A 27,242-nucleotide genomic window follows, 5' to 3' on the forward strand; every position below is an offset into this window, starting at 1 on the left:
TACAATGTTTCAATTAAGTCATAGACTAAGATAACTAAGACAAGTAGACGACATACCAACAAAAGTGATGAGTGACATGAGTCTAATACAGGTGTCCTCATATGCTCTGATTTTCATACCAAACACAATACATGTCCCATGACATATTGTGCTGATGGTTGTCGAGGTAGTCGACAATTGAAGCAAATCACATCATCCCCAATGCTAAGGTATCCTGATGGTGGGTATACACAACTTGTCTATATTTCTTTGTAACATTTCTCTTCTCTAGTACTTACCAAATTAACGCTCTAGGGACTCTATCATAAGCTTTTTCTAGGTCAATAAAGACCATATGAAGATCTTTCCTATACTCTTTATACCTTTCCATAAGGCTCCTAATAAGTTAAATGGCTTCCATTGTAAATCTTCCTGGCATAGAGCCACAGCAGAAAAATAAGTTCCACAGGTCTGCTGTAAGGTTAGGTTTTGAAGGAGGAAGAATTTTTCAAAAAAAAAGAAACTTCAGGCACAAGAGAACAGGTCCAGGGAAGAACTGGTTTGGGTTTCTTATTTTCCTTTAGGGAAGAAAGAGGGCAGCTGTTTGGTCCGTCGAGTTCCCTTACTGCTGTCCTCAACTGTAAGGTAGAAGTAGGAACTGCAGCTCACCTGTTTTAATGGTTGACGTTCAATCTTCAAAAAAGGTTTGAGAAGTTGATGAGGAGAACCAGCAACTTATGAAAAAGGAAAAGGAACCAATTGCACAAAGAGGAAGTAGCTGTGAAAGTTGAAGAAGCTTGAGAAGAGGTCTTAGAGGTTTATTGTTCCACACTAGGTACTTCCAATTATCGAGCCTGAGGCTCTGATACCATGTTGTTGAGATTAAGAGATTATTACTCAGAAAATTGTGCTTTATTCACTGCCCTGATAGGTTATTTATAGTTTACAATCAGGGGCCTACTATGTGTAGGAAAAGGAATTAAACTTGAGAAAGAATGGGAAACTAGTCTAACATAAACTAAGAAATATTAACCAATAAAAAAACTAATTAAATGAGGAATCCATGTGTGGATAGGAGAGGAAATTATCCCTCTCGATTTCTAGTCCTAGCACTAGGATCGAGAAGGACTAAAACCCCTCCAAATCAGCCCTAGACAACAGCTTTGATGATATTCTTGTCTTTCACTATGACTACTGTTAAAAAGCGATTAAAATTTGAACTCTACCTGTTCATGAGTGTTTTGTACTATCATGATCTGAACAAAACTAAATGCAATGGGAGTGGACATCAGATAATTGCACCTATAAGATGTTTGGCTCATTTGCAGAGTTTTTTGCTTTCCAATTTTTAGCTTCAATGCTAATTAAGTTATGACACTACTGGATTGACCTGCCCTGTCTATAGGGACACCTCACAACACTTACTTGTGGTTATGGGCGCTCTTTACTGTTCAAGCTTGTTTCTTGGAGTCAATAATTCTTCTTCAGTGCAGCCAGTTATTTCCATAGAGAGGACAGTTTTCTATAGAGAAAAAGCAGCCGGAATGTACTCTCCCTTTCCCTATGCAATCTCCCAGGTAACATTGTGTGTGTGTGTGTTTTTTTTTTTTTAATATTTTTTTTATCATTAATGTTCTTGTTGAAGATCTGATGTTCAATATATTACCTTTTTTTTGTGAACAGGGCCTCGTAGAGATTCCTTATATTGTGATACAAACAGTAATATTTGCGGTCATCACATATTTTATGATTAATTTTGAAAGAACTATAGGTAACATAACTACTGATTATTTTATGGTCAATTTTGAAAGAACTATAGGTAACATAATCATTGATTCCTATGGATGCTTATTGCTGATTTGTGTTGAGTGGTTTGTGAACTTTTAACTTGTTTCAGAGACAGATGTAAGTTTTTATTATATTAGTAGAACAGTACAAGAAGTAGCTGACCTCATTTAGTTGGGACAAGGCTTATTGTTGTTTTTTTGTAGTAGAAGAGTACAAGAAGATTAGAAATTCCCAGTGTAGGATATTACTCAACAATATCCTAGAGACAGCTCTACCCTTTATACTCAGAATTCATGAGTTGTGGAGTCCTTTTAGTTTTGTCCCACCTCTTGACAAGGGTCTCATATCTACTTTCAAAATTCAATTTGGAATCTTGTAGAGTGAGATATGAAGGTTCCTTGTATAAGAGTCATTAGTCGAGTAGGAGTTTCAGTTTGAGTTGTCTTGTACGTTTAGTCCTAGCGTGATTTCTTTCCAAAGGCTATAAATAAGCCTCATAATATTGTAATCAGTAGCTTTTTATGATTAATAAAATTGATTGAGAGTTGAAGGCAGCCAACAAAGTCATGGGTTCCCTAGAGGGGGCCTGTGGCGACTTCAAGAAGAGAAAGTGTTGCAGAAAATTTACACGTCCAGCTGCCAACTTCATTCTCCAAGTACCAGACCCCCCCCCCCACCTCATTCCCTCTTCTCCTCTCTCATTCGCAGCCCTCCCCTACCCCTCCAAACCCTAATTCTATAATCCAGCCCCCCCCCCCCCCCCATCGCAAGCCCTCATCTCCCCTCCTCAAACCCTGCAGCAGCTCTATAACTCCTCCCCCATCCATGAACCTAAATCCCCTCCTCTCCCCTAACCTTGGACTACAATCTTAGTCCATCTTTCTTCTCTTTTCATCTTCATTTCCCCATTAGAGCTTGCAGCACTACTGGAATTTCCAGAAATTAAAACCCTGAGTTGAGCAGCATTCTAGACCTAAGATTTTCCCCTCCCCTTGACCTAGATCCTTTCCCTGTAGGAACTAGAATCCATAAAAAGTCCCCTACCTTCAACTTAAAGTTTCAGCCCCTTCCATTCCCCCTAAACCCTAGAAACTCCAGCAATTCATCTTCTATACAAGAAAACCCTAAACTGTAGAAATATCGATAACTAAAACTACTTAACCAATCAACCAAATCTTAAGGACTAACATCCCCATCCCTCCTTGAATGCTCGACATAAGTGTAGCTCCATCCAAACCCTAACCCTAAAATCTAAAACCCTAAATCTAAGTTCAACAGGACAACGTTTCAAACTTAACCCTTCCCCTTTCTAAAGCCATAGCACCATAAACCAGCCAATTACCTTCAATAGTACGGTATTACAAACCCTAGAAGATTGTTGATTCACTTGAAGAGGATCCTGACCTAGGGCTTGCATCAATCAATTAAACCCTACATCCTGGTTCACATCAAACTGCCTTTAGGTTCCTTAAATTTTGTACACAGCATCTAGATGAGAGGAATATGGGTCATGCGTATAATAGTTTACTAGACTGATTGCAAAGGCTATATCTATTCTGATGTGGGAGTCAGTGGGACAAATAAATGAGTCTCCCTACTAGCCATTGGTAGCCTTGGCCTTCAAATGTGAGTTGGGCTAAACAGGTGTATTGGCAAGCTTGCATCCTAACATAACTATCTTTGTTAATAAGTCCACTAATATTTTCTCTGAGAGAGAGATACCATTAGAAGAATATGCCAACTCATAAAAACTCATGGAGATGCTCGTTTGTCAATTTATGTTGAACTTAAGTATTTTTCGCAAAACATACACCCAAAAACTTGAAGGTGGGAGAGGGAAGGAGGATTCCTATATAAAAGCTCAAAAGGAAATTGATTATTAAGCAGTCAGGTTGGAAGATGCTTAATTAAATATATAGTTGTGGCAATAAACTCACCCTAATACTCAATAAACTAATGAGATTGAAAACATAATGCCTGAGCAACATTAAGCAAACGGCGATGTTTCCACTCCACAACCCCTTTTTTTTTTGGGGAGTGGAGACACAACTGGAGTGTGAACAGCCCCTTTGAAGCTAAATGAAAAATGGGTAGGTTGATTGAAAGAATTCAGTCCCATTGTCAGATATGTGACACCGAATGTGCAACTAAAATTGAGTTTCAACTATGGCAAAAAATTATAATAAAAAAATTCACATGAAATTCAGAAGACGTGAGACAAATCAACATGCTTCAAGAAAAATCATCAACCCTAATGAGAAAGAAAACGAGCATTAGATATAGATATTATTTGATAAGGACCTCGTGCATCCAAATGGACTAATTCAAAACAAGATGTGGCAATAGTGCTTAAAGAAAAAGGCAATTGAACTTGCTTAACCAAAGAACATATAGTGCATGTGCATTTATTGGGAAAAAAAATAATATTATAGTCCAAATGTTTCAAATGGGTATTGAAGGTGAACCAGGATGGCCCAAACACCAATTTCCGAAGATCAAAATGAATGCCTAGGAAAGTTGCTGAGACTAGAGGGGGAACCAATTTAAGAAAGTAGAGCTCCCCATGTTGCTTACCCATCGCAATGAAAAGAGTTCACAAGTTTAGTGATAGACAATAAATTAAAACGAAATGTAGGAACATGAAGAATATTGTCAAGATGAATTCCATAAAATAAAATAAAAAGTACAATCGATGTGCATAACAATGGCAACAGAACCATTAGGCAATGTGATGGGAGAGGCATCAGATGGAAGATTCAAGATGTATAAAAGAGATTTATCAAAAGCTATGTGGTTAGTAGCTCTACAATCCAAGATTGTAGGTACTTAAACCAAAAAATTCTTGCCAACGAGATTGAACGAGGGGTTGTTACCAAGGGGATGAATTAGTTGCTTGAATGACAATAATATAGAGACGGCATTGACAAAGTAGAAGTACTTATAGAGAAGAAGCCAAGGACCAAAATCGATGCTGGACTGTGGATACCATGTTAGCAAAAATAAAATAGAAGATTAGATGCAATGCATCTGTGTATTTTGTATTGATCCTAAATGGACAATATATACGTAAAAAGTTTCCTAATATGATTATTACATAGATGGAATATTTTTTATTTTTTTTGGTTAAAACATAGATGGAATATTGATGTAAACCCAATTTTAGGGTTAGGTTTCATATGGATTTTCCCTAAAATTAAAGGCTGCCCAGAATCTGCCAGCAAATAAGTTCTAATTTAATGAGGTGTTTTGGACTGATTTTAGGGCTCACAAGGATTAAGTCAAGGCCTAGAGGGATTCAGCCAGGCTTGAGCTGGAGAGGCTGTGAATTTTAACCTAGAACTTGCTGTAAAATAGTTTCAGATCTGGGAATCAACAGTAGAGTTTGGAAACTAGGATATTAGGGTTTTGATTAGGTGGGGGAATGGGAATTTTGTTGCTGACTTTTGTAATTTCAGATATAGTTCTAATGATTGTAGAGTATGGGTGAGGGTTTAGGTCTAGAGGCTAAAGAAGAGTTGCAGAAATTTAATGAAAAATATGAAATGCAGAATTTTTAGAAGTGTTTGGGTTTTAGGTTTTAGGTTTCAGGTGGAATTAAGGGTAGGGATGGGACGAGGGATAAGGTGCGATCCAATTAGGAGGGAAACAGGAGGGGGGATTAGGGACCTAATAGGGGAGGGATGCTACTGCTGCTGTAGGGAAGAAGAAACAAAGAGAGAGAGAGAGAGAGAGAGAGCTGAGAGATTTGGAGAAGGGAGGGGAGGGTCCTAGGGCATGTGCATAATAGTGTAGGGGCTGGGGAAGGACTAGGGTGCCGTAGGGATGAGGTGAGGGGGCTGGAATGTTTACAGGGGGTGGGGGAGGTTGCTGCCAGGTCATGGCAGCAAGAGGAAGGGGAGAGGAGGGCTGCGATGGTGGGGGAGGGGCTGCCTAGGATTGCGACGGGTTGGGAGGTGAGGGCAGGGGATGCAGTCATTTTACTTGCTTGATCAAGGCTGTTGTGATTATAATGGCCGCTGGAATTGTTGAAGGCTGTAGAGAGATCTTGAACTTTCAAGAAGCTTGAAGGAGGGTGCTGAATATTGAAGAATAACTTACTAAAAATCCGCCGAGCCCCCTCAACAAGATCCTCGGTCCTTAATAACTTTTTCATTCAATAATCAGACTTAACCTTACAAAGAAAGAGTAGGCCTTTATTTATAGCCTACTGAAAGAACTTGATGCTAATTGGGAGTCCTTCATAGATTAGGATCCCACCACCACAATCACAACCATTGAAAATTAAAAATAAATAAATAAATAAAAGGATCTAGAAGTCCCCAACGGACACGTGCTGAAATAAAAGCTTAAACAACTTAAAACTCTAATAAGCACATGCTAAATTCTATTTAATTAAAACTCTAATTTCCACATGTGCTAGAGTTAAAAAGAACCAAGGACTCAACAACTAACTCAGCTAGTACTCAAACCAAGACTCTTTGCTTGTTCTAGTTTGTGTGTCATTTATAATTATTTGCTTGTTCCATGTGGGATTTTGTTTTGAGTAATGATTTTAACTTAATATGATCTATTTGCAGCGAAGTTTCTTCTCTATGCTCTGTTCATGTTCCTCACGTTTATGTACTTCACATTCTATGGGATGATGGCTGTTGGTCTTACACCTAATCTGCACTTGGCTGCTGTCATTTCTTCAGCTTTCTACTCATTGTGGAATTTGCTTGCTGGTTTTCTAGTCCCACAACCAGTGAGTAACTTACTATTTCTCGGGGGGAGGGATATTTCCATGGGCTAGATTATTTTCTTCACTCTTTCTACCATGGATATTCACAATCCTTTTATCTTCCTTCTATGCTTCCAACTTTTCTCAGAGTATCCCAGGTTGGTGGATTTGGTTCTATTATATTTGCCCGCTGGCATGGACCCTAAGGGGCTTCATCACCTCCCAGCTAGGAGACGTCGAGACCAAGCTTGTTGGACCTGGATTTGAGGGATCTGTGAAGGAGTATCTCCGTGTTACTCTTGGCTTCAACTCAGGAATGATTGGTGTTTCTGTTGCAGTCCTCATTGCCTTCAGTCTCTTCTTCTTCACTGTCTATGCAGTCTCTGTCAAGATCCTTAACTTCCAGAAAAGATAGATGATTTGGGGGTCTCATGGACAAAATAGATGTGAAGGTGGCACTGGAGATGGTAATGATTCTTGCATCCCACAAAATCGTTAGACTAGAGAAGTATAATGTTTGTACTCTTGGATTAGTTATCCCCAACCCATTTGTATGCTCACAACCCTAGTTTGATATCTTGTCGATGATAGAAAGTACCATCCATGTGTACCCAAAAAAAAGAAAGAAAGTCGCATTCATGCCTCATCATATGTTTACTTTTGTACTTATCACAGGTACCATTGATCCCCTGGATAATCAAACTTCTCCAGCCCTTTGCCTAACGAGTGTGGTGCTCCTCCGACGGCATTACAACCACAAATTCTGTGGGGCTTACAAGTAAAAAATAATAAAATAATAATAAATAAATTCCATCACCCTAATCCTATGGCCCCTGTAATTCGTGGTGGTCAACAACCGTCGGGGGAGACGATCCAAACTTCCCCTACCCCCTCCCAAAAACAACAAAAAAAACACCAAAACCGAGAGAAAAAAGAAATCCCACTACACCATCCGTTTTTCCTCAGAAATAGCTTCTTCTTTTTCTATGATATATGAAATAGTAGCGTCACCTAACAACGAAAACTCAAGATTGCATGTAATGTTATCAATGGTTTTATATCCTAAACTTGTAAGGCTAGGGACACATTGGGCAATATGTTCATAAGGTCTTCATATCGTTTTTTCTGTCTGTGTATGTTCCTTTTGTTCCCTTTTTATTTTCTTCATATTGGTCACAAGATTCTAAAATAGGAGTTCACAATCAATCTATATGTTGAACTAAGAATTCTTTATCGTTATTGTTAGCATTATGGATTAGATGCATCAAAATGCTGAAATGTTTCTTCCACTAGCTCCATCAGTGTTTTATCCGCTCTTCGTTTGAATAAAGAGTGGTTTACCAAAAACAAATATCTGTGTTCAATGTAAAATTTTTATATGTTGGATTTTTTTAGAATATTTTTCCTTACTAAAACGTAATTTTAACCAGTGAAATCTTACAAGTTGATTTTTTTTAAATGAAAAAAAAATTATAGAAGAGTTTCCAGGTAAAATGTTAGGCTGAACAAACAAACCCTAATTGATGAATGAATATATGATTAAATGTGGCACAATAAGACTTGGAATCCATTACTTCGTTATACCGGCAATTGTCATTTTTCCTTTGAGAGTGAGGTCATCTATTTTCTCTGATCATCTTCAGCAATATTTTTTGTATTTTATCTTAGTGGCTTAGTTCTTGTTTTTTTTTGTACGAATGGAGTAAATTGTGTCTTAGTGGCTTAGTTCTTGTTACAAATGGAGTAAATTGAATCTCATATAGTCAATGTATTCACTTTACAATATCGCTTATATTTATTCAAGAAAAATTCCTAATTCTAAGCCTACAAGAAAGATTGGTAAATCAAATACAATGTACAATTTAGGAATGGGAGAATCAGCAAAGATAATACAGAATCCTTTGAGAACAAAAGGCTTCAGTTGTACCCAATAGAGTCCTTCCAACTCCTAACTCTAAGAAGAATTCTCAGAGGCATCAGTTACACCCGAATGAGATCTCCAAACACTTAGAAGAATTCTTAGAAATTCAATAAGTAGAGGCATCGATTATACCCGAATGAGACCTCCTAACACTTGGAAGAATTCTCAAGAATTCTATAAATAAAGGCATCGGTTATACCCGAATGAAACCTCCTAACACTTAGAAGAATTCTTAGGAATTCTCTAAGTAGAGGCATCAGTTATATCCGAATGAGACCTCCTAACACTTGCAAGAGTTCTTAGGAATTCTCTAAGTAGAGGTATCGGTTTTACCCGAATGAGACCTAACACTTGGAAGAATTCTTAGGAATTTTCTTAAGTAGAGGCATCGGTTATATTCGAATGAGACCTCCTAATACTTAGAAGAATTCTTAGGAATTCTCTAAGTAGAGGCATCGGTTATACCCAAATAAGAACTCCTAACACTTGGAAGAATTCTCAGGAATTCTCTAAGCAGAGGCATCGGTTATACCCAAATGAGACCTCATAGCGCTTAAAAGAATTCTTAAGAATTCTCCAAGTAGAGGCATCGGTTATACCCAAATAAAGACCTCCTAGTACTTAGAATAATCTTCAAGGATTCCCTAAGAGACCTTCTAACAAGGTTTAGGTTATGCCCGAATGAGTTCTTCTAATGTCGTTAAGAACAGCTACAACATTTCAGTGCTAAGGATTGTTGAAGGGTGATCAAGGAAAAGCCTATTAATCACAAGATCAAAAGTGAAAGAAACATTTCATTCATATACATAATGGCCAGAGGGGGGGTAAACCTTTGGGGACTAGGTCTTGGAGTAGTTCGAGATCAACATTCTCATCTACTGCTTCTGATTCGGGGGTGGCTAGAGGAGAGTCGCTCAAGTATCTGTCAACATTCAGGTTTATTGGTGGGAAATCAGTCTTTTTTAATGCCCATTCGGGAACCCCCAGCTTCATATCTTCAAACACCTCAGCATGACATACTTCATGACGAGGGTCAGTCTCAAACTAGGGGTTCTATTTGAGGATTGACTTCCACACGCCGTTCTGCCCGTCTCTGTAAGCCATGGCATTATAGCTCACCATTAGATTGCCGACTGGCTTAGAGTTGAGGTACTTCCGAATGCATTCCTTCTTGACATCTGAAGAGAGACGCTCAGGCATGGAAGGGATCCTCATATCTTGAAGAGCATCCCTCTCCTTAACCAAGTCATCAATCTTGGCATCTGCTTCCGAAAGAGCCCCCCTGCAATCAGGTAACTTTTTTCTCCAGCTTCCTGACCCTTGAAGAAGATGTTGCGAGTTCGGCTGTTGCCTTCTTGAGTTTACAACTGTCTTCACAAAGACAGCCAATCTCTTTTTTCTTGGCAGCCACCTCCTCTTCGCAGCGCCTTGATTGAACACTAAGACGCTTGATCCTCAACAACGCCTCCATCTGCCTATGGACGACGTCCTCAATCACCCTGCATGCCAGAAGCATACTATGAAGGGTTAAGATTCCATAATTGAATTTGGGAAAGAAAGAAAATTTATACTTGAAGAATAATTCTACTTACTTCGCTGAAGAGTTGATAAACTCTTCGTCGGGGGCAGAGTCAAGGATCTTGCACTCTGCTGGCATTCGAGCTTTTAGGGCCCAATCCATGGCCTTGTTCAGGTTGGAAGACACTTGGTCATAGACTGACAGCTTCTAGGGAGTTATGTATGTGTCCTCCACCCTCCTCTTCTTGGAGGCAACATCATCAACGAGATCCTGCCTCCTCTTCGTTGAACGACATCATCGTGAGTAGACTCCGCAATGTCAATCAAGGATTTTTTTTCTTTTCAAAGGGGGGGAGATGAACTTTCAATACCTCCTTGGGGGCCGAAGGTGGAACCTTCAGGGTTGGTTGCGAAGGTTTGGTCTCCTACTTCTTGGCCCGAATGGCCCTATCTTCAGCTGCCTCCAATCCCTCGAAGGCTCTGGCTTTAACTGCCTTCGGGTTATAACTAGGAGGCACTGCATCAATCAAAAAGACAACAATTAGAATATCATACTAATATATAAAAGCATGGACTCCTCTTTTGCCACAAATCTTTCCCTTGACTATTATATCCTTTGTTTTCTTTTTTTTCAAATGTCATATTTTTTATATTAATTTCTCTGTAATTTTATTTTTCTTCCCATTAGACACCCCGATTTGTGCAATACATGTACTAAATGTGTCTTCACCCCCAAGATCAGTCAACCCATACCTTTAAGATTGCACCCCAGAAAGGTTACGGTGTAATCATGTTATGTTCACTGCTTAACAGAATAACAATAGAGAGAGAGAGAGAGAGAGAGAGAGAGAGAGAGAGAGAGAGAGAGAGAGAGAGAGAGAGAGAGAGAGAGAATTCATTGTAAAAAATGAGCTCGAAAATGAGTCATTGTAAAAAATGAGCTTGAAAATAAGTTTATATAGAGCCCCAAAGGCTGTGGGTGAAAGGGTAAGGTCACCTCCCTTTGTGAGGGTACCTATTCAGCTCAACTCTCTACAAGAAGATACATATTCAGCTGACCTTCCTAAGAGAAAGTGACTCTCTAATGGCATCTCCACACTTTCACCCAGCAGTGGGTTTTTCTGAATTAGGACCCATGACAAAATTGGCCTTCCATAGCTATATAACCATGACTGGGTCACACTAGGGTTCAGGCTTCGTTTGCGTCGCACAAGGTTCACTCCTTAATCCCATAGATATATTACATAGGTTTTCTACCAAAAAAAAAAAAAAAAAAAAAAGATATATTACATAGGTCCTTACTATATATAAAAACTACATAATCAACTCCTTTTTGCCCAATGTGGGGACTAAAGTTTCCATTATAAAAATCATAAAATAAAAGACATAATTAAAACATATATTTAAATAAGAATAAAAAAATAATAAACATTACATTTTAAACATATTTCCAACATAAGATAGACCCGGTGTCTTCTAACCATCATGCCATGTGATTTATCCATCATACTTAACCACAATGAATGGCTTATTACAAAATTGTGCCTCCAAGAAAGATAAGGAAGAGAAGTGAACTAATGAAAGTAGCCCACACAGCATTAAATGTAGACCAAATTCTCCAATCTGCTTTCGTAAGCAAAACTAGCTTGTTTTGATGCCTTGGGTCCTTGAATTTGAGTCCACGCCCTTGATTTAGATTGATCACAAGTGCACTCCCAAGACCTAATAAATAATTTTATTTTTTATATTTTTTTGATATGAGGTTCATCTGAGCTAGCTTACGCGCACCACGATTACATCTTCAAAGGGAGCTTTTATATAATTAATGCTGTTGAATGGGTGTAAATCCAATACCTCCCCTAGGAAAGTTGGACCTTTAACCGCTTTACTAACCCATCATTGGCTTGGAAAGTAGGTTTTTTATTTATTCTTTCTCTTATATATCACAGGAGAATAACAACTGTACTAACTCTTTGGCTAAGAAGGCAATTTTTTTGTCAAGTAAATATGACTTGATTAAGTATGACTACCTATCTCGGATACTTTAATTTTCAACTTATATATTCGTTTTCTATATATTTCCCCCACAACTACTCATGTTGTCTCTACTAATTTTGAACACATGATCATCCAAACTAAACTCATAAAAGGAGAAACAACTCTACCTGATCTCATAAGGGATGCCTATTCCACGTTGACAACTTTAAAATCATTAAATTAGAATTATTTTGTTTATTCACCGTTAGATTGAATATAAATATTTTTTTTCTTATATAATTAAATTTTATTTGGCAAGTATTAACTGATTCAAAATGTAACATGTTTCTTCATCTTGTTGAACACTTCTCTACATGCCATCATCAACAACGTCCACGCCTATGCATGTTCCTTATCACGAAATGGCAAAATTGTTTCCGCTATCTTTATGAATGATTTCATTACATTTGCTGTAAATGACCCTCAAGTAGAATTTATATACAAGAAAGAATATATTAGACAACACTTACATGCCAAATTTATGTAGTTATGCTGGGAAGGTGAGATGTAATCTTAGCCAAATATGTGGGAAGACAACTCATAATCCAAATACATATAATTACATGACACCTCATCTTCCAAGTATATATAATCTACATAAATATAGCATGCAAATATTCTCCAACCATATATAATTTACATAAAAATAGCACGCAAATATTCTCATGATATCTTATTTTTCCTTTATAATTTACATAAATATGGCATGTAAATGTTGTGTCAGCAGTGATGGTGTGCTTTGGCACAGTGATAGTGAGTCTAGGTCATTTATTCACATGAAGAGAACTTGACTAATCTGAAACAAGGTATTTTTATTTCAGTAATAGTGATTGACAGTGTAAAAATTCTATTTTAACTTACTAGGGGGGTTCAGAGCAGATTTCAAATCTGGATCAACGGTTATATATAAAGTGTTTGGTTGTGGAGGTTCACCAAACGTGTTTGTGGTGCGACTGATCGTTAGTGATCAGTGTAAACCAAGGCTACTCAAAACCAAAAAAACGATATTGTTTTGAAATTGTATTATTGACCATGTCAGTTGAAATCTTTTTACTCCATCTGGGTAGACCTGCCTAGTAAGCCAATGAGGTGGAAAAAATTATTTTTCCTAACATTTCTCTTAAATCATGGTCGATTGTTTCTCTATCCCAGTTAAACAAACTCAGATTTTATCATGGAAAGCTTGTTAAGTAAGATTTCATAAATTTTCTGTAATAGTCTCCACTGTCTCCATCCCTCAGATAACAAATTTTGTATGTTCACGAGAAAAGCTTTTCTTTTTCAACTCCATTCTGTCAAACAAACAATATCTGTTACAGAAAACCATAATTTGTACCAAACCAGGGTCCACAAAGGATCACGTAATAATCGATGCTTCAGCTGAGAGTCGAAAAGACTCTTTTTAAGTGGTAGTTGAGAGCCGTGAGGAGATTCAAACTGGTGAGAACTTCTTGGGATTATATAAGGAAAACCCAGAAGATAGAGAGACACAACTTCCATCAGAAAAAAATACAGACAAGAGTGATTTGTAGAAGTTGTAATGGCAGCTTCGAATGGGAGTGAATTGTTGGAAATTACAACAGAAGCTTTTGCTCAGCCTTCCAATGCAGAAGCTGTGAAGATAGATGAAGAAGAACTACTTTGGGCTGCGATGGAGAGATTACCGTCTCAGAAACGTACTCATTTCGCGATTCTGAAACGAGATCAGTTTGCAGATTCAAATGAAGAAGAGAAGAAGATGACAGAGATGATTGATGTTCGTAAATTAGATCATAAAGCTCGAGAATGTCTCGTTCGAGAAGCTCTTGCAACCAACGAACAAGATAATAGTGAACTCTTGTCTGCAATCAAAAGACGACTTGATAAGTATGTATTCACGATCGATTTAATCACTCTTTTTGTTGTTTGATCTTCTGGTTTTCGTGTTCGTACTTCAAGAATCTAGCTCTTCAATCTCTCTACCCTAAGAGAAGAGACTGGACCAGTTCTCGAGGATCCAAAATCGCATTACTAGTTATTACGTTACGTGATTTCCAACTTCATGGGAATCAGGTTTGGTAACGGAATTGAATAACGCGTTTTTGGGCCTTCATAACCAAGCCCTAATTGGGCCTTAGTCCAATTTTTCATGGGCTTTCATTATGGGCTTTGGGTTATCATGGTGTGGTATGGAGGAAGCCTTCTCTGATATAATTACAGAATTACTAAGAGCAGTATTTAATCAAAAGTTCATAATCTAAATAAAAACATAATGGTATAAGCTCCCTATAGAAGAAATTAATGTTTAAGATCAATCTATCTGGTTAATTTCTTGAGAAGGAAAAAAGAATATTAATGAAGGTTGTTGAAAAATTACAGTGCAGGATTGATGGTTCCAAGTGTGGAAGTGAGGTTTGAGAATCTTTGCATCACAGCTGATGTTCAAATAGGCAGTAGATCATTGCCTACATTGTTGAATTATTACAGAGATGTAATAGAGGTAAAACAATTATAGTTTTACAGTTTTAGTTTATTCCATTTATTTTTTTTCATAGAATCTCAAAGGAAGAATGGTTTTCTAAATGCAGAAAATTTTAAGCAGTTTGAAGATCTTTCACCCCAAAAAGCATTCACTTAAGATCTTGGATAACATCAGTGGCGTCGTGAAACCAGAAAGGTAAAGTAAATAGAGTTTCCTTCTTCTTCTTCCCTTTTTAAGGTTTTTTTTTGTAAAATATAATTTTAGTTTGTGACTTACCATGAAAATTTTCTTAGTTTCTTAGTAGGAGGTGTTTTGCTTAATCATGACCAATCATCAATGGAGTTTCATTTAATTTGTTTTCTTCTCTTCTGATTTGTAGGATGACCCTACTTTTGGGACCACCCAGCTCAGGAAAATCCACCTTACTTTTATCTCTGGCGGGAAAACTTGACCCAAAATTAAAGGTTTGTACATTTCTATCTCTTAAAAAATAAAAAATAAAAATAAATGTTATTATAAATTCAAGTACCTTTATGTATGGCCTTGTAACTTGTGGTTACAGCCAAACAAAAATAAATCATTTAAAGTCTCTTTAATAATGCACATTCTATGATGAAAATTTCTTAAGATATTGATCTTCATTCTATACTAACTATTTTTATTTTAATAATTGTCATATTCTTTTTTTAATAAATTATTAAGACACTCAGACATGTTAGAGTAGGGGAAAGGAGTGTTGCATGGCTACAATGATCCTATGCCTTGACATACGAATATATGAAATTGTAATATCATTTCGTGTGACAAAAAAAATTATAAATTTGATATGAAACTAAATTTTCGTCATTGATGACCTTGTAAGCACTCGCTAGCTCCCTTGCTAGTGGGTCTCATATTACTAAATAGTTACTTTCGAATAAGTATTTCTTTTGACATATACCTTAGTTATCCCAAGCTGTACTTCCCTACTCCTTGAATTCGTTATGTGTTTCAAAAAAAAAAAAAGGAAAAAAAAAATCATCTATTCTTCTACTAATTAGCATATGATGATTGCCTGTTCCTTTGGATTTTGCTTTGGCCTTTGTGCGAAGCTTTGGCACGGGTTCTCTTTTTGAGTTCGATCCTCTCGCGATCAAGAACGAAGCCCCATCTATATTAATTATGTAAATTTTTCCTTGGGGATTTAGTCGATACACACATACACTGACCTTGATGAGCCTCAAATGAGAAATAATAATAATAATAATAAATATGATGACATTTCCTTTAAGTATAGATGATTTGGTGCATTAGACTTTGTAAAGAGTGGATATTATCCTTAGGTTGTTTTCCACCACCACCCCCCCCAAAAAAAAAAAAAAAAAGAAAAAAGAAATACTATCCTCAGTTTCCAACATCTATTCTACAAAGTTGAAAATACTTCAATATTTTCTCCCATTCAATCAAAGGATCACATTTGAAGAGATTCCATATTTTCAAAAGATTCCATATTTTGAAGAGATTCTCTCTACATGATATATGATGGGAAACTAAGTTTTTTAATTTTAGTTGAAAGGAAAAGGAGTGAGTTTAATACTGTAAGAGGGAATATGCGTCGATGATCATTAAATACAATACGATTCATTTGAGATCTACATATTTGAATTAGTCAAAAATATAATAGAAGTTCATGTGAGAGCCTACAAATTTGTAAGCTTAATTTTGGCTATTTTTATGTATATATATATATTCTTATTTTTTTCAATTTGTTTCAATTTAGAGAAAAAAATTACTTTGATAATTGAAAATGGAACACTTTTTAACATGTCAAATGTATGTGTTAGCAAATGCACACTGGTGGTTTCAGGTCTGTGAAGTTAGCAATAGGGACAATGGTTGCTCTGGAGTTATGTAGTGAAATACAAGGATTATGAGGGACAGTAGTACAAGTCTGTGTTGAAAATCTATACACAACCTTCATTTGTGGTTGAGTTTTGTTACTTAGTAGCTAGTTTTGAGCAATTTTTCCACAATCTAGATGTTTCAGGCAACAATCTTGTCTTAGAATCAATGCCAGGAACCTCCACTGCTTTGAACCCTGAACAATAACATTGTTAATTAATTGGTAGGGTTGGAAAAGGGTATATATCCTTCCCTTTCGTATGTAATTTAAGCCCCTAACGTAGTTTATTCTGCTTTGATCATTAAAGGAGGGTTTATTGTTTTTTTTTATATCAGTCTTCGCTTTGCATGTTCTGATTAAAATAGGGAATGTCTTCAATCACAATCTGAAAGAACAAGAAAATCATCAGGACTTTCTGCCTATTTTTCTGTAATTTTTATATTGATTCAGCTTTTTGGTTTCAGAAAACTGGGAAAATTACATACAATGGACATGAGCTTGATGAGTTCTGCGTGCAGAGGACTTCTGCATACATTAGTCAAACAGATACTCATATAGCTGAGCTAACAGTAAGGGAGACACTAGATTTTGCTGCAAGATGTCAAGGTGCTGGCCAAAAATTTGCAGGTTTGTATCTTGTAATTTTCTACGAAATGGTGCCATAAGATTTTAAGAAATGAAGGTAGAAAAACACCAATTGCTTCACTTGATTAACTCAACACCAGGTTGAACTCTCTTGTTCTCATTTTGTAACTGCTTGATTATTGAATCTACCAACATTGGTGGGTTAGTTTGCAGCTTCTCAAATATTGTCAGGCTTTTTGCTCTTGTGTGGTTTTGTATGACCTGTTTCTTTGTTCTTTTTTTTTTAAATACTTTTATGCTTTTGCGTACCCCCAATATGAATTGGTTGACCATAAGTTCCCTTTTAGGACAACAGGAAAGAGAAAGAACTAATATTGGGATTTCAGTTACTAGTTGATCTTGCTTTGAACCTTTAAGGTTAATTTCCTGAAAAAGTGTTGCATGATAACTGATAAATATATTTGGTAATTGCAGGATATTTAAAAGATCTGGAGAAACTGGAGAAGGAAAAGAATATACACCCCACTACAAAAATCGATGCATATATGAAGGTTCTTCCAAACCAAGACTACAAAATGCCCACTGTTTATCGTCTTTGTATTTTTTCTGAAATAAACTGAATTGCACAGGCATCATCTGTAAGTGGCAGGAAACATAGTCTTTCTACAGATTACATCTTGAAAGTTTTAGGCCTAGACATCTGTGCAGAAACACCAGTGGGTAATGATATGCTCAGAGGTGTTTCAGGTGGTCAGAGAAAGCGAGTCACCACTGGTAACAGACTTATCCTTTTGATAATTGCTATCAATATATTTGTTTCCCCCCTATTATTACTCATGATCCTTTCTGGTTGTTCCTTTTGAATTCTTCTTCTTGATTAAAAAAAGCCCTTGTTGGCTCTATATAAAAGTCAAATTAAGTCAGAATAGCTTTTTGTCGAACTTTGCTCAGTAGAGCATTATTTGAACCAGAGCATGATATCCAACTTCCACTCCTATAAGTCCCTATACATTGGCCTTGAACTTTCTGACAGCTTCAGCTTGCTTTGTACTATTCATCCTAACTGTTCAGTCATTGGTCTTTCTACATGAATGAACCTTCTCAGGTGATTTCCTACAGTCTTTTAACTATTAGCATTACTGCCACCATTGACATTGGCTAGAACGTTCATTTTGATGTCCTAGTTTGTCTTCCTCAGTCTATGATCAAAGGTTTTGGACTTAAACCTAATTTTGTCCAGTGAATAATAATATTAGTTCATTGTTTTTTCAAATTCAGGTGAAATGATTGTTATGCCAAGAGAAAAAAAATCCATATTCCTGTCTTTCCAGTCATAGAAAACATCAATTTCAATATCATCATTTTGTTTCTTATCAACTTGGCCTTCAGAGTTATCTATTTATAAGTTTTGTTTTCCAAATTCAGGTGAAATGATTGTGGGGCCAAGAAAAACTCTTTTCATGGATGAAATATCTACTGGTCTTGATAGCTCAACAACCTATCAAATTGTAAAATGCACTGGGAACTTTGTTCACCAAATGGGAGCCACTGTCTTGATGTCTCTTCTCCAGCCTGCACCTGAGACATTTGATTTGTTCGATGACCTGATACTATTATCTGAAGGACATATTGTCTATCAAGGACCTCGGTCAGAAGCTGTGAGGTTCTTCCAATCAATAGGCTTTAAACTTCCACCTCGTAAAGGAATCGCAGACTTTCTTCAAGAGGTATTGCTATGTAAAAAGTCATTGGAGCTTGTGTTTCATGTCCACTTCAATTCTTGCATTATTTGAATTTGCTCTGTTTTCAGGTTACCTCCAGAAAGGATCAAGCACAATATTGGGGTGATTCTTCAAAACCATATGTGTTTCTTCCCAGTTCAAAGATTGCAGATGCATTCATGGACTCTGAGTTTGGACGTTCCTTGCACTCCACTCTTGGAGTTCCATATGATAAAACCAATAATGTTCCTTCAGCTCTTGCCGAGACAAAGTTTGCTGTTTCAAAATGGGAACTCTTCAAAGCATGTTTTGCACGTGAACTTTTGCTAATTCGCAGGAACAGATTTCTTTATATTTTCCGAACATGCCAAGTATGCTTTACTTTGGATCTTCTGCTTCTGAAGTTTACAACTTTATACAGTTCGAGTAAATGCCGCATTAACTTGAAATGAAACTCATTTTTATCATGACTTTATTTATTCACAAACTATCTTTTTTCCTAGAATAATTAAGACTGGTCCAGTTGAATTGGTCTCTCTCTACTCTGTTTCCATCTCCCCTCCCCCTACCCTTGTCTTCTCTTTTATTTCTTGCTTTCCATCCCTTACATGATTTTACATGATTTGCCCTTCTATTGAAGGAGAAACATTAGATAATGCAGGCACCAACTTTGTTCTCTGTAGCTGATATAAATATTCTTGCTCAGTTGCCCAAAACATAAACCTCATTTGTGAAAAATGCAAAGTTGTCAAGGCGACACCAGGATGCCTTCACCCAAAGAATCTCCATGCCTCTTAGGCATCACTAGGTGACACTTAAGCTATGGAAATACGAGTTATTAAACCCTAGAACTCCTTGTCCTGGATTCAAATTCAAAATTAACCTTCTTGTCAAGCATGATGTTCATTATCTGATTGGTCCATATTAATAATTCTCAAACCATATAAAGCATATAGTCTCTAGACAGAAAAACATGCCACTTATTGGTCCTACGAATTACTAAACATGCTACATAATGCATTTGATATGAAATATTCATCATGAGTGTCTTACTTTCAATTGTGTTGAGGGTAACAACAGCATGGTTTGTTGTCTGAATACATGAGGCTCTTATCGGTTTAAAACATAGTTAGTGGTTGATTGAAGTAGTCATTTCATGCTGTTTTTAGCCTTATCTACGTATTCAGAGTAAATGGAAGTGACAGCTTTCAATGTAACATACGTATCTTTATCAGAAATTCTTTGCAAGTACTGACTGTAACACACTTTCAGGTTGCATTTGTTGGAATCATAACGTGCACAATGTTTCTACGGACAAGAATACATCCTACAAATGTGATGAATGGGAACCTCTACCTTTCTTGCTTGTTCTTCGGACTGGTGCATATGATGTTTAATGGATTAACCGAGTTACCCATAACCATTAGTCGACTCCCAATCTTTTATAAGCAAAGAGATAATTTCTTTCATCCTGCTTGGGCATGGTCCATTCCTAGTTGGCTTCTGCGTCTGCCTTATTCCATCATTGAAGCTTTTGTATGGTCTTGTGTTGTATATTTTGCAGTTGGGTTTGCCCCTAGTGCTGGGAGGTACTATTCTTTATAAACAGCTTTACCAAATTTTATTTATTTCCTTGAGTTTTCATTGTATTTATCTTCTCTTTTAAATGCCTCTAGGTTTTTCTGCTTCATGCTCCTTCTATTTTCAATGCACCAAATGGGACTGGGCTTATTCCGAATGATAGGTGCTCTTACAAGAGATATGATCATTGCCAATACATTTGGATCTACAGCTTTACTAATTGTTCTTTTGCTGGGTGGATATATAATACCAAAAGGTTGGTCTAATTATTTTGTCTGACAGTTTTAATGGTAATAGGAGTTATCAGCTTTTATATAATGAGTTGGTGGTTTTGTTTATAGGAATGGTCAAGCCATGGTGGGTATGGATGTTTTGGTTATCACCATTGCAATATGCACAGCGTGCAATTTCAGTTAATGAATTTACTGCTACAAGATGGATGGAGGTTTGCCCCTTTTTGTTTAAAATGGCCTTTCCTGCTTCATAATTTTCATGTCTCTTTAGACTCAATCATGAATTTGTCTCTTGATTTTTGAATGCCGTATATTCTTATAAAATTTTCAGCTAAAGTAGTTGACCTTATGCTATTTCTTTGGCAGAGATATCTGCATGGAAATAATACTGTTGGATACTATGTTCTTCAGTCACATGGTTTACCGGATAACCCAAACTGGGTTTGGATTGGAGTTGGTATTTTAATGGTGTATGCGCTGGTCTTCAATGTTGTGCTTACTCTGGCTTTGACTTACCTTAATCGTATGTCTTAAAGCACCTAGTATTTTATGGATCATATTGTCTCTTTGTTAACCTTTATATGTTTGGCATACACTAGTAATATCTCCCTGTTTAAACATTGCATTAATGATCATAATTTTCTTGTCTACTGCAGCTCTTAGAAAACCGCAAACAGTCATTCCACTTGATGCTGAGGAACAAACTTGTGATAGTGGTCAGGGCACATACTCTAAAATTTGTGTCAACCGCATATGTACTGTCTTGTATTATCTAAGTCAGAAATTTTGCTCCAATAGTTTGCTCACCCTAATGCTTACATACAGGTGCAGTAAATAGTCAACTGTCTAACCCAATACACATATCTACTCAAAATAAAGCAGCAAAGAAGGGAATGATTCTTCCATTTCAGCCATTATCATTGACATTTCATAACGTCAACTACTTTGTTGACACGCCAAAGGTAAAAATTTCCTAGGATGATTGCTTCACTTCAATTTCTAAGAGAATGCATTTAACAATTCTTTGTTTGTGTGTGATAACAGGAAATGACTGCCAAGGGGATTCCAGAAAAGAAGCTACAACTCTTGTCTGATGTTAGTGGAGTATTCTCACCTGGTGTTCTTACTGCACTAGTTGGTTCAAGTGGAGCAGGAAAAACTACTCTAATGGATGTGCTTGCTGGTAGAAAGACTGGTGGGCATATAGAAGGGGAAATTAGGATATCTGGTTACGCAAAAGAGCAAAGCACTTTTGCCCGAATCTCAGGATATGTTGAACAATCTGATATCCATTCTCCTCAAGTTACGGTAGAAGAGTCATTATTTTTTTCTACAAGTCTCCGCCTTCCGAAAGAAATCAGTAAAGAGGATAAATGGGTCAGTACTTGATATTGCTTTGTGATTAGATAAGCATCTTATTATTGTCTCTGATATAAAATATTATTATCATGTATTATAGGAGTTTGTTGAACAAGTAATGGAATTAGTAGAGCTTGATACTCTACGGCATGCTTTGGTTGGTTTGCCTGGAAATAGTGGCTTATCAACTGAACAGAGAAAACGCCTTACAATAGCAGTTGAGCTTGTTGCAAATCCTTCCATTATTTTTATGGATGAACCCACATCAGGACTGGATGCTAGGGCAGCAGCCATTGTGATGCGAACCGTTCGTAACACTGTTGATACTGGTCGAACAGTGGTTTGCACGATACATCAACCAAGTATTGATATATTTGAAGCATTTGATGAGGTGAGTATAAGCATATATGTTCAAAAATGTCCCAAAAATATCAAGAAATCATAATTTTACTTGTATGAGTTCTCATAGAGTTTTCCATCCTTGTGTATATGGTGTAGCTACTTCTTATGAAGCGTGGGGGACAAGTTATATATGGCGGGAAGCTTGGTAGGAACTCACAAACTATGATTGATTACTTTCAGGTACAACTTAATTCTGAAATTTTAAAATTTTTGTTTTACTAGTTTTCTTGACTGAAATAATTTTCTACATAAATGATATCATCAAACTAATTTTGGTTTCTATTTTAATTCTCTTAACTCCCATCAACCACTCTGAATCTAGTTACCAGTGGTATGAAATTTACTTCATCGACCTTGATCTATTATGACTTTGCATTTATTATCCATGTTATAAAGCATTTTGGACCAAGTACTTGAAGGAAAATTTTAGAAACAAGGGGACGATTATTGCAGAGGACAGCCAGTGTATTTATTGCGACTAAGATACTTTTTAAATTTACTGTAAGATACTTCAGGATGCTTTCCTAGTTCTATATGGAAACATCTTGAGCATGAGACAGAACTGTAGGTTTGATCATATTCTGTGGAAATATTCGTCTTCTGAGTTCACTTTGAGCAGAACAAACTCATGATAAACTCTTGAAGATAATTGGAGGTCTCATGATGAAAATTAAAACCTCATCTGAAGTCTGATTTAGTTTAAGAAATCTCATGATGAAAACTAAAACCTTATATTGTCGTTTTTTCACTGGCTTATTATAAGTATCTGATTGACAGAAATGTGTAAGGAGCTCAATTTTTCTATTTCTGAGTGTAGAAGAATGAGATAGAACGTCCATGAAGTTCTGCTGCCCTAAATGAGTAGCTGATCAATGTTTCTTTCCTTGCATAGAATATTAGGGGAATTTATCCAATTCCAAGTGGCTACAATCCAGCAACTTGGATGCTTGAGATCACTACACCTGCTGCTGAACTGAGAATGGGTCAAGATTTTGCTCACATATACAGTAACTCTGATCAATACAGGTGACAACCAACTAAATAAAAATTTTCTTTGTGAACACAAAATATAGTTTGTATTTTCTCTAAATTGCTGACTTGTGCTTGTTATTGTTCTTGGATGATACTTCTCACTTTACAATCTAATTTTATCAATTCATTAATGTAGGGAACTGGAAGCTTTAATTGACAGTTTGAGCATCCCACCTGATGGTTCTGAGCCTCTAAATTTTGCTACTACACATGCTCAAGATAGTATTTCTCAATTTGGGATATGTTTATGGAAGCAAAACCTTGTTTATTGGAGAAGTCCTCAATACAATGCCATACGGTTATTCTTTACTGCATTTGGTGCCATAATATTGGGCTCAATATTTTGGGATGTTGGTTCAAAAAGGTAATCTTTTTTCTTCTCATTTGTCTGCTGGGGTTTATATTGATATGTTGTATTGACAATTTATTTTCTATAATTGTAAGTATCTACAGTTTCTTTAACTTTGGATGCTATCTCAAGCTTTTCACTTCATTCATTTACAAGGAAGTGTCATAGTAAAAATATCTTCCTCTACTTTTATGAACAACCAAATCCTAAATCTTGAATTCTCTAATTTGTTAAAGGATATGATAGAAAGATCTCCTGTATAACCATAACTTCAGCAGGCAATGTCTAACTTGAAGAAAATCATAGACCAAAAATGTGTGAAAGCAGTACTGGTTACTGAGTAATTGAAAAATAATATGGAAGATGAACTAAACTTGAGTAAAGGGGAAGGAGACGTAGGCACACCACAAAAGGTCTGAGAAGTTTACTTTGCAGTATTGAATTTGGGGGACAAAATATTAAATTCAAGACGGGGTAAGAAACTTTCTTTGCCCCTGAGAGTTTAAGCTTGTGGAGCTTTCTATTATAACTAGAAATTTTCTATTGGAGCATTTAGAAAATAAAACAGATAAAACTAAGAAAAATTACGACTCATTGGATATCCATGTGGTTGAATTGAAGGACAGGGAAGGGGGAGGGACAGACTAACAGAGAAACTGGATATGGAAATACCCAAAACTAATATGACTCTTACCTTATTATCCTAAGATCAAATGCTTTCTAGGTTTTAGGTTAAAATTACAAAGGACCCATTGTGAAAAAGCCATATTTGAAATTTTAGCCCAATAATAGCCTTACAGCATTTGGTTAATGGTCTAGTGTCATTGCAGAATTTTATGACATATTCGTGAACTTCGAAACCCCCCCCCTCAGTATTGAAATTTCAACTGACATTGTGGTTAAATGTGGAGACAATTTATTGTCTGTCTTACTCAGGCTACCCTGAATTACAGTCGTATGTGATCGATTTCTCTCCACTAGGTTAATCTGAAACATCTTTAATTTGTTTATACTTTACATCTTCTCGTTGTAAAATTGTGCAATTCTAACAATTCTCACCTATGGCCGCCATCTCATATTGTTCTTTTCATTTGTGAACAAGTGCATAATTTTGTCTGACACACAATTTTGGCAGGTTTTGTACTATGATTCTTGGGTGTATTATATATTAGTGGATATTTGCTTGTTTTCCAAGCCCTTTCTAAGTTTTTAACTACAACAAAATCTACAAAATTCATGGTAGTCAATAGGTTTAATTCTTGATCAAGAAAATCATTGAGGACTTCCTATATTTCAACTTCCTTGTAGATAAATATCCTGGCATCATTATGGCATACATTTAATTTCTCCTGTCCAATCATTTGAGCCCTATCCTTAATTCCTCTAGCTTACTTTGATCAGAACCTATAGGAACATAGGTTGTCTTTCATTGAATCAAACAATCTACAGGCATGAAGTTTCTCCTTGTTACTAAATGGTGCTAAAGTTTGAAACTGATCAAGTACTATCTCTTCAATGTTTTGTAGAGACACAACAGAGAACTTATTAATGGTTATGGGTGCTCTTTATGCATCATGCTTGTTTCTTGGAGTAAAAAATGCTTCTACAGTACAGCCAATTATTTCTGTTGAGAGGACAGTCTTCTATAGAGAGAGAGCAGCTGGAATGTACTCTCCATTTCCTTATGCAGTGGCCTAGGTATGAATATTGATTATTATATAAGCACAGTTCCTGTTAAGTAAACTAATAAGCATATTACTTTTTCTTGTTGGCAGGGGCTGATAGAGATTCCATACATTGCTATGCAAACAATAATATTTGGTGTCATCACATATTTCATGATCAGTTTTGAAAGAACAATAGGTATTGTTTAAAACCTATTTTCTATGTTACTTTACACCATGGAAGCTGATTATAATTTATTTTCCATAGTCCTTAGCTGTAGATAGTTCTTAATAGTGAGCTTACACTTGTTTCATAAGTAAGATCTAGCTGGAATAATTTGACCATTCAGTTCATATGACTTGTTAAGTAGCTAAAACTTTTTGAAGCACTCATTTGGTTGCTTTAGTGGTTTTCTATCTTCTGTTGATTGCTGCAGAATAATAAATTAGTTTTCTGATTTAGTAGTGTATCTTGTACTACTTTTTTTGTATAAACTGAAAATGCTAACAATATCAATTTTCTAGTCTGTTTTCCATTACCATGTTTTGCTTCATAGACAAGATTTCCCAGTAACACAAATAACATAAAAGTGTGAAGAACTTTTTTCTCAAGAAGGAAAAAGCTGACGAGGCAGTTAACCAGTTTCTTCAATAACATTTAAATATGCTATTTCTAGTGCTCACTTAAAATGTTTAAGACTCCATGCCAATTAAGAGTTTCAATGAAACTAGTCCTTACAAATCTTAATTGAATAGATACAATTTAGTCAATATATTTCAAAACTTAATTGTCTGATAAATTAGCTAAGTTGTTTTAAAATACAATGGTTTAACACATGGATTTATTTTGCAGTAAAGTTTTTGTTCTACCTTCTGTTCATGTTCCTCACATTTACCTACTTTACATTCTATGGGATAATGGCGATCGGTCTCACACCAAATCAGCATTTAGCAACTGTTATTTCTTCAGCATTCTACTCATTGTGGAACCTCTTTTCAGGTTTTATTGTCCCAAAACCTGTAAGTAATCTATTGTTCATAAGCCATCTACTTCTACTTTTCATGGTTCCATTTAAAACACCAACAAAAAGCTATAAAATCATTTATCTCCTAACCTTGCCTTCTGCTTGTCACAGAACATTCCAGGATGGTGGATTTGGTTTTACCATATTTGTCCAGTGGCTTGGTCCTTAAGAGGTATCATAAGCTCTCAGCTAGGTGATGTGGAGACTATAATTAACGAGCCTGAATTTAAGGGATCTGTCAAAGAATACATCAATGTCAGTCTCGGCTATGGGCCAGGAATGATTGGTGTTTCTGTAGCAGTGCTCGTTGGCTTCAGTATCTTCTTCTTTTGTGTTTATGTTGTGTCTATCAAGGTTCTTAACTTCCAAAAAAGATGAAGCGGCACAGATTTGGGTTTGCTAAGAAGGAAAAAATTTTGGTCAGAGGGTGAAGGTGAATGAACAAGGAAAAGAACACGAATAATGATGGTTCATGCTCACTTTAGATATAATTTTTGTAGAATCATCACTGTACATGTCAAAGGCCCTATACAAAAAATTGATCTGACTTTTGTCCCTATTGGGTAATGGACATTGTAATTTTTTTGGGTTTCATTTGTTGTGAGAATCAGAAGCCCAAAATGTGGAGTAAAGAATTGTTTGAACTAGTGTTGGGTTCTTCTGAGGAAAACATTCTTTAACTGTTAAACGTATATATATTCTTTTCATTTATTTTTTAATAGAATATTGAATTTAGATTTGAATTGTGTAAAGGAGAAGAAATCAGCTTCTTTATTGGAATCCAAAATCCAGAGACGTGGGGAATACCTATTTCAACCGTCCTCTATGTCTAACAAAAACACAACCTTCCATCATCACTTTCTTGTTTTTAGGGTTTATGCGTGCCTCCGGTGTCCCCTTCACTCACATCTTCAAACCCAACGTCCCTCTTCATATTTTCACAACATAGTCGGTGGTATGGTAACCCTCATGAGTGTGGAGCATT

General features: G+C 36.3%; 1 protein-coding gene and 1 pseudogene across 1 annotated transcript in view; both read left to right on the plus strand.

Moving 5' to 3' along the window:
* The window catches only part of LOC149008224 (ABC transporter G family member 31-like), an 87,411-nt gene extending 80,284 nt beyond the window's left edge, over positions 1-7,127 (plus strand). Inside the window, exons 21-24 of the mRNA XM_089167215.1 lie at positions 1,385-1,556; positions 1,663-1,750; positions 6,345-6,511; positions 6,636-7,127. Of these exons, the coding sequence (XP_089023341.1) occupies positions 1,385-1,556; positions 1,663-1,750; positions 6,345-6,511; positions 6,636-6,902 (694 nt within the window). The 3' untranslated portion in view covers positions 6,903-7,127. The remainder of the gene's footprint in view (positions 1-1,384; positions 1,557-1,662; positions 1,751-6,344; positions 6,512-6,635) is intronic.
* A 6,376-nt stretch (positions 7,128-13,503) lies between these two features.
* On the plus strand, positions 13,504-26,775 carry LOC149008225 (ABC transporter G family member 31-like; annotated as a pseudogene).
* The last annotated feature ends 467 nt before the right edge of the window (positions 26,776-27,242 follow it).

The sequence above is a fragment of the Hakea prostrata genome, chromosome 8, assembly GCF_041222555.1.
Source record: "Hakea prostrata isolate BN-2017 chromosome 8, UWA_Hpros_2, whole genome shotgun sequence".
NCBI classification, from domain to species: domain Eukaryota; kingdom Viridiplantae; phylum Streptophyta; class Magnoliopsida; order Proteales; family Proteaceae; genus Hakea; species Hakea prostrata.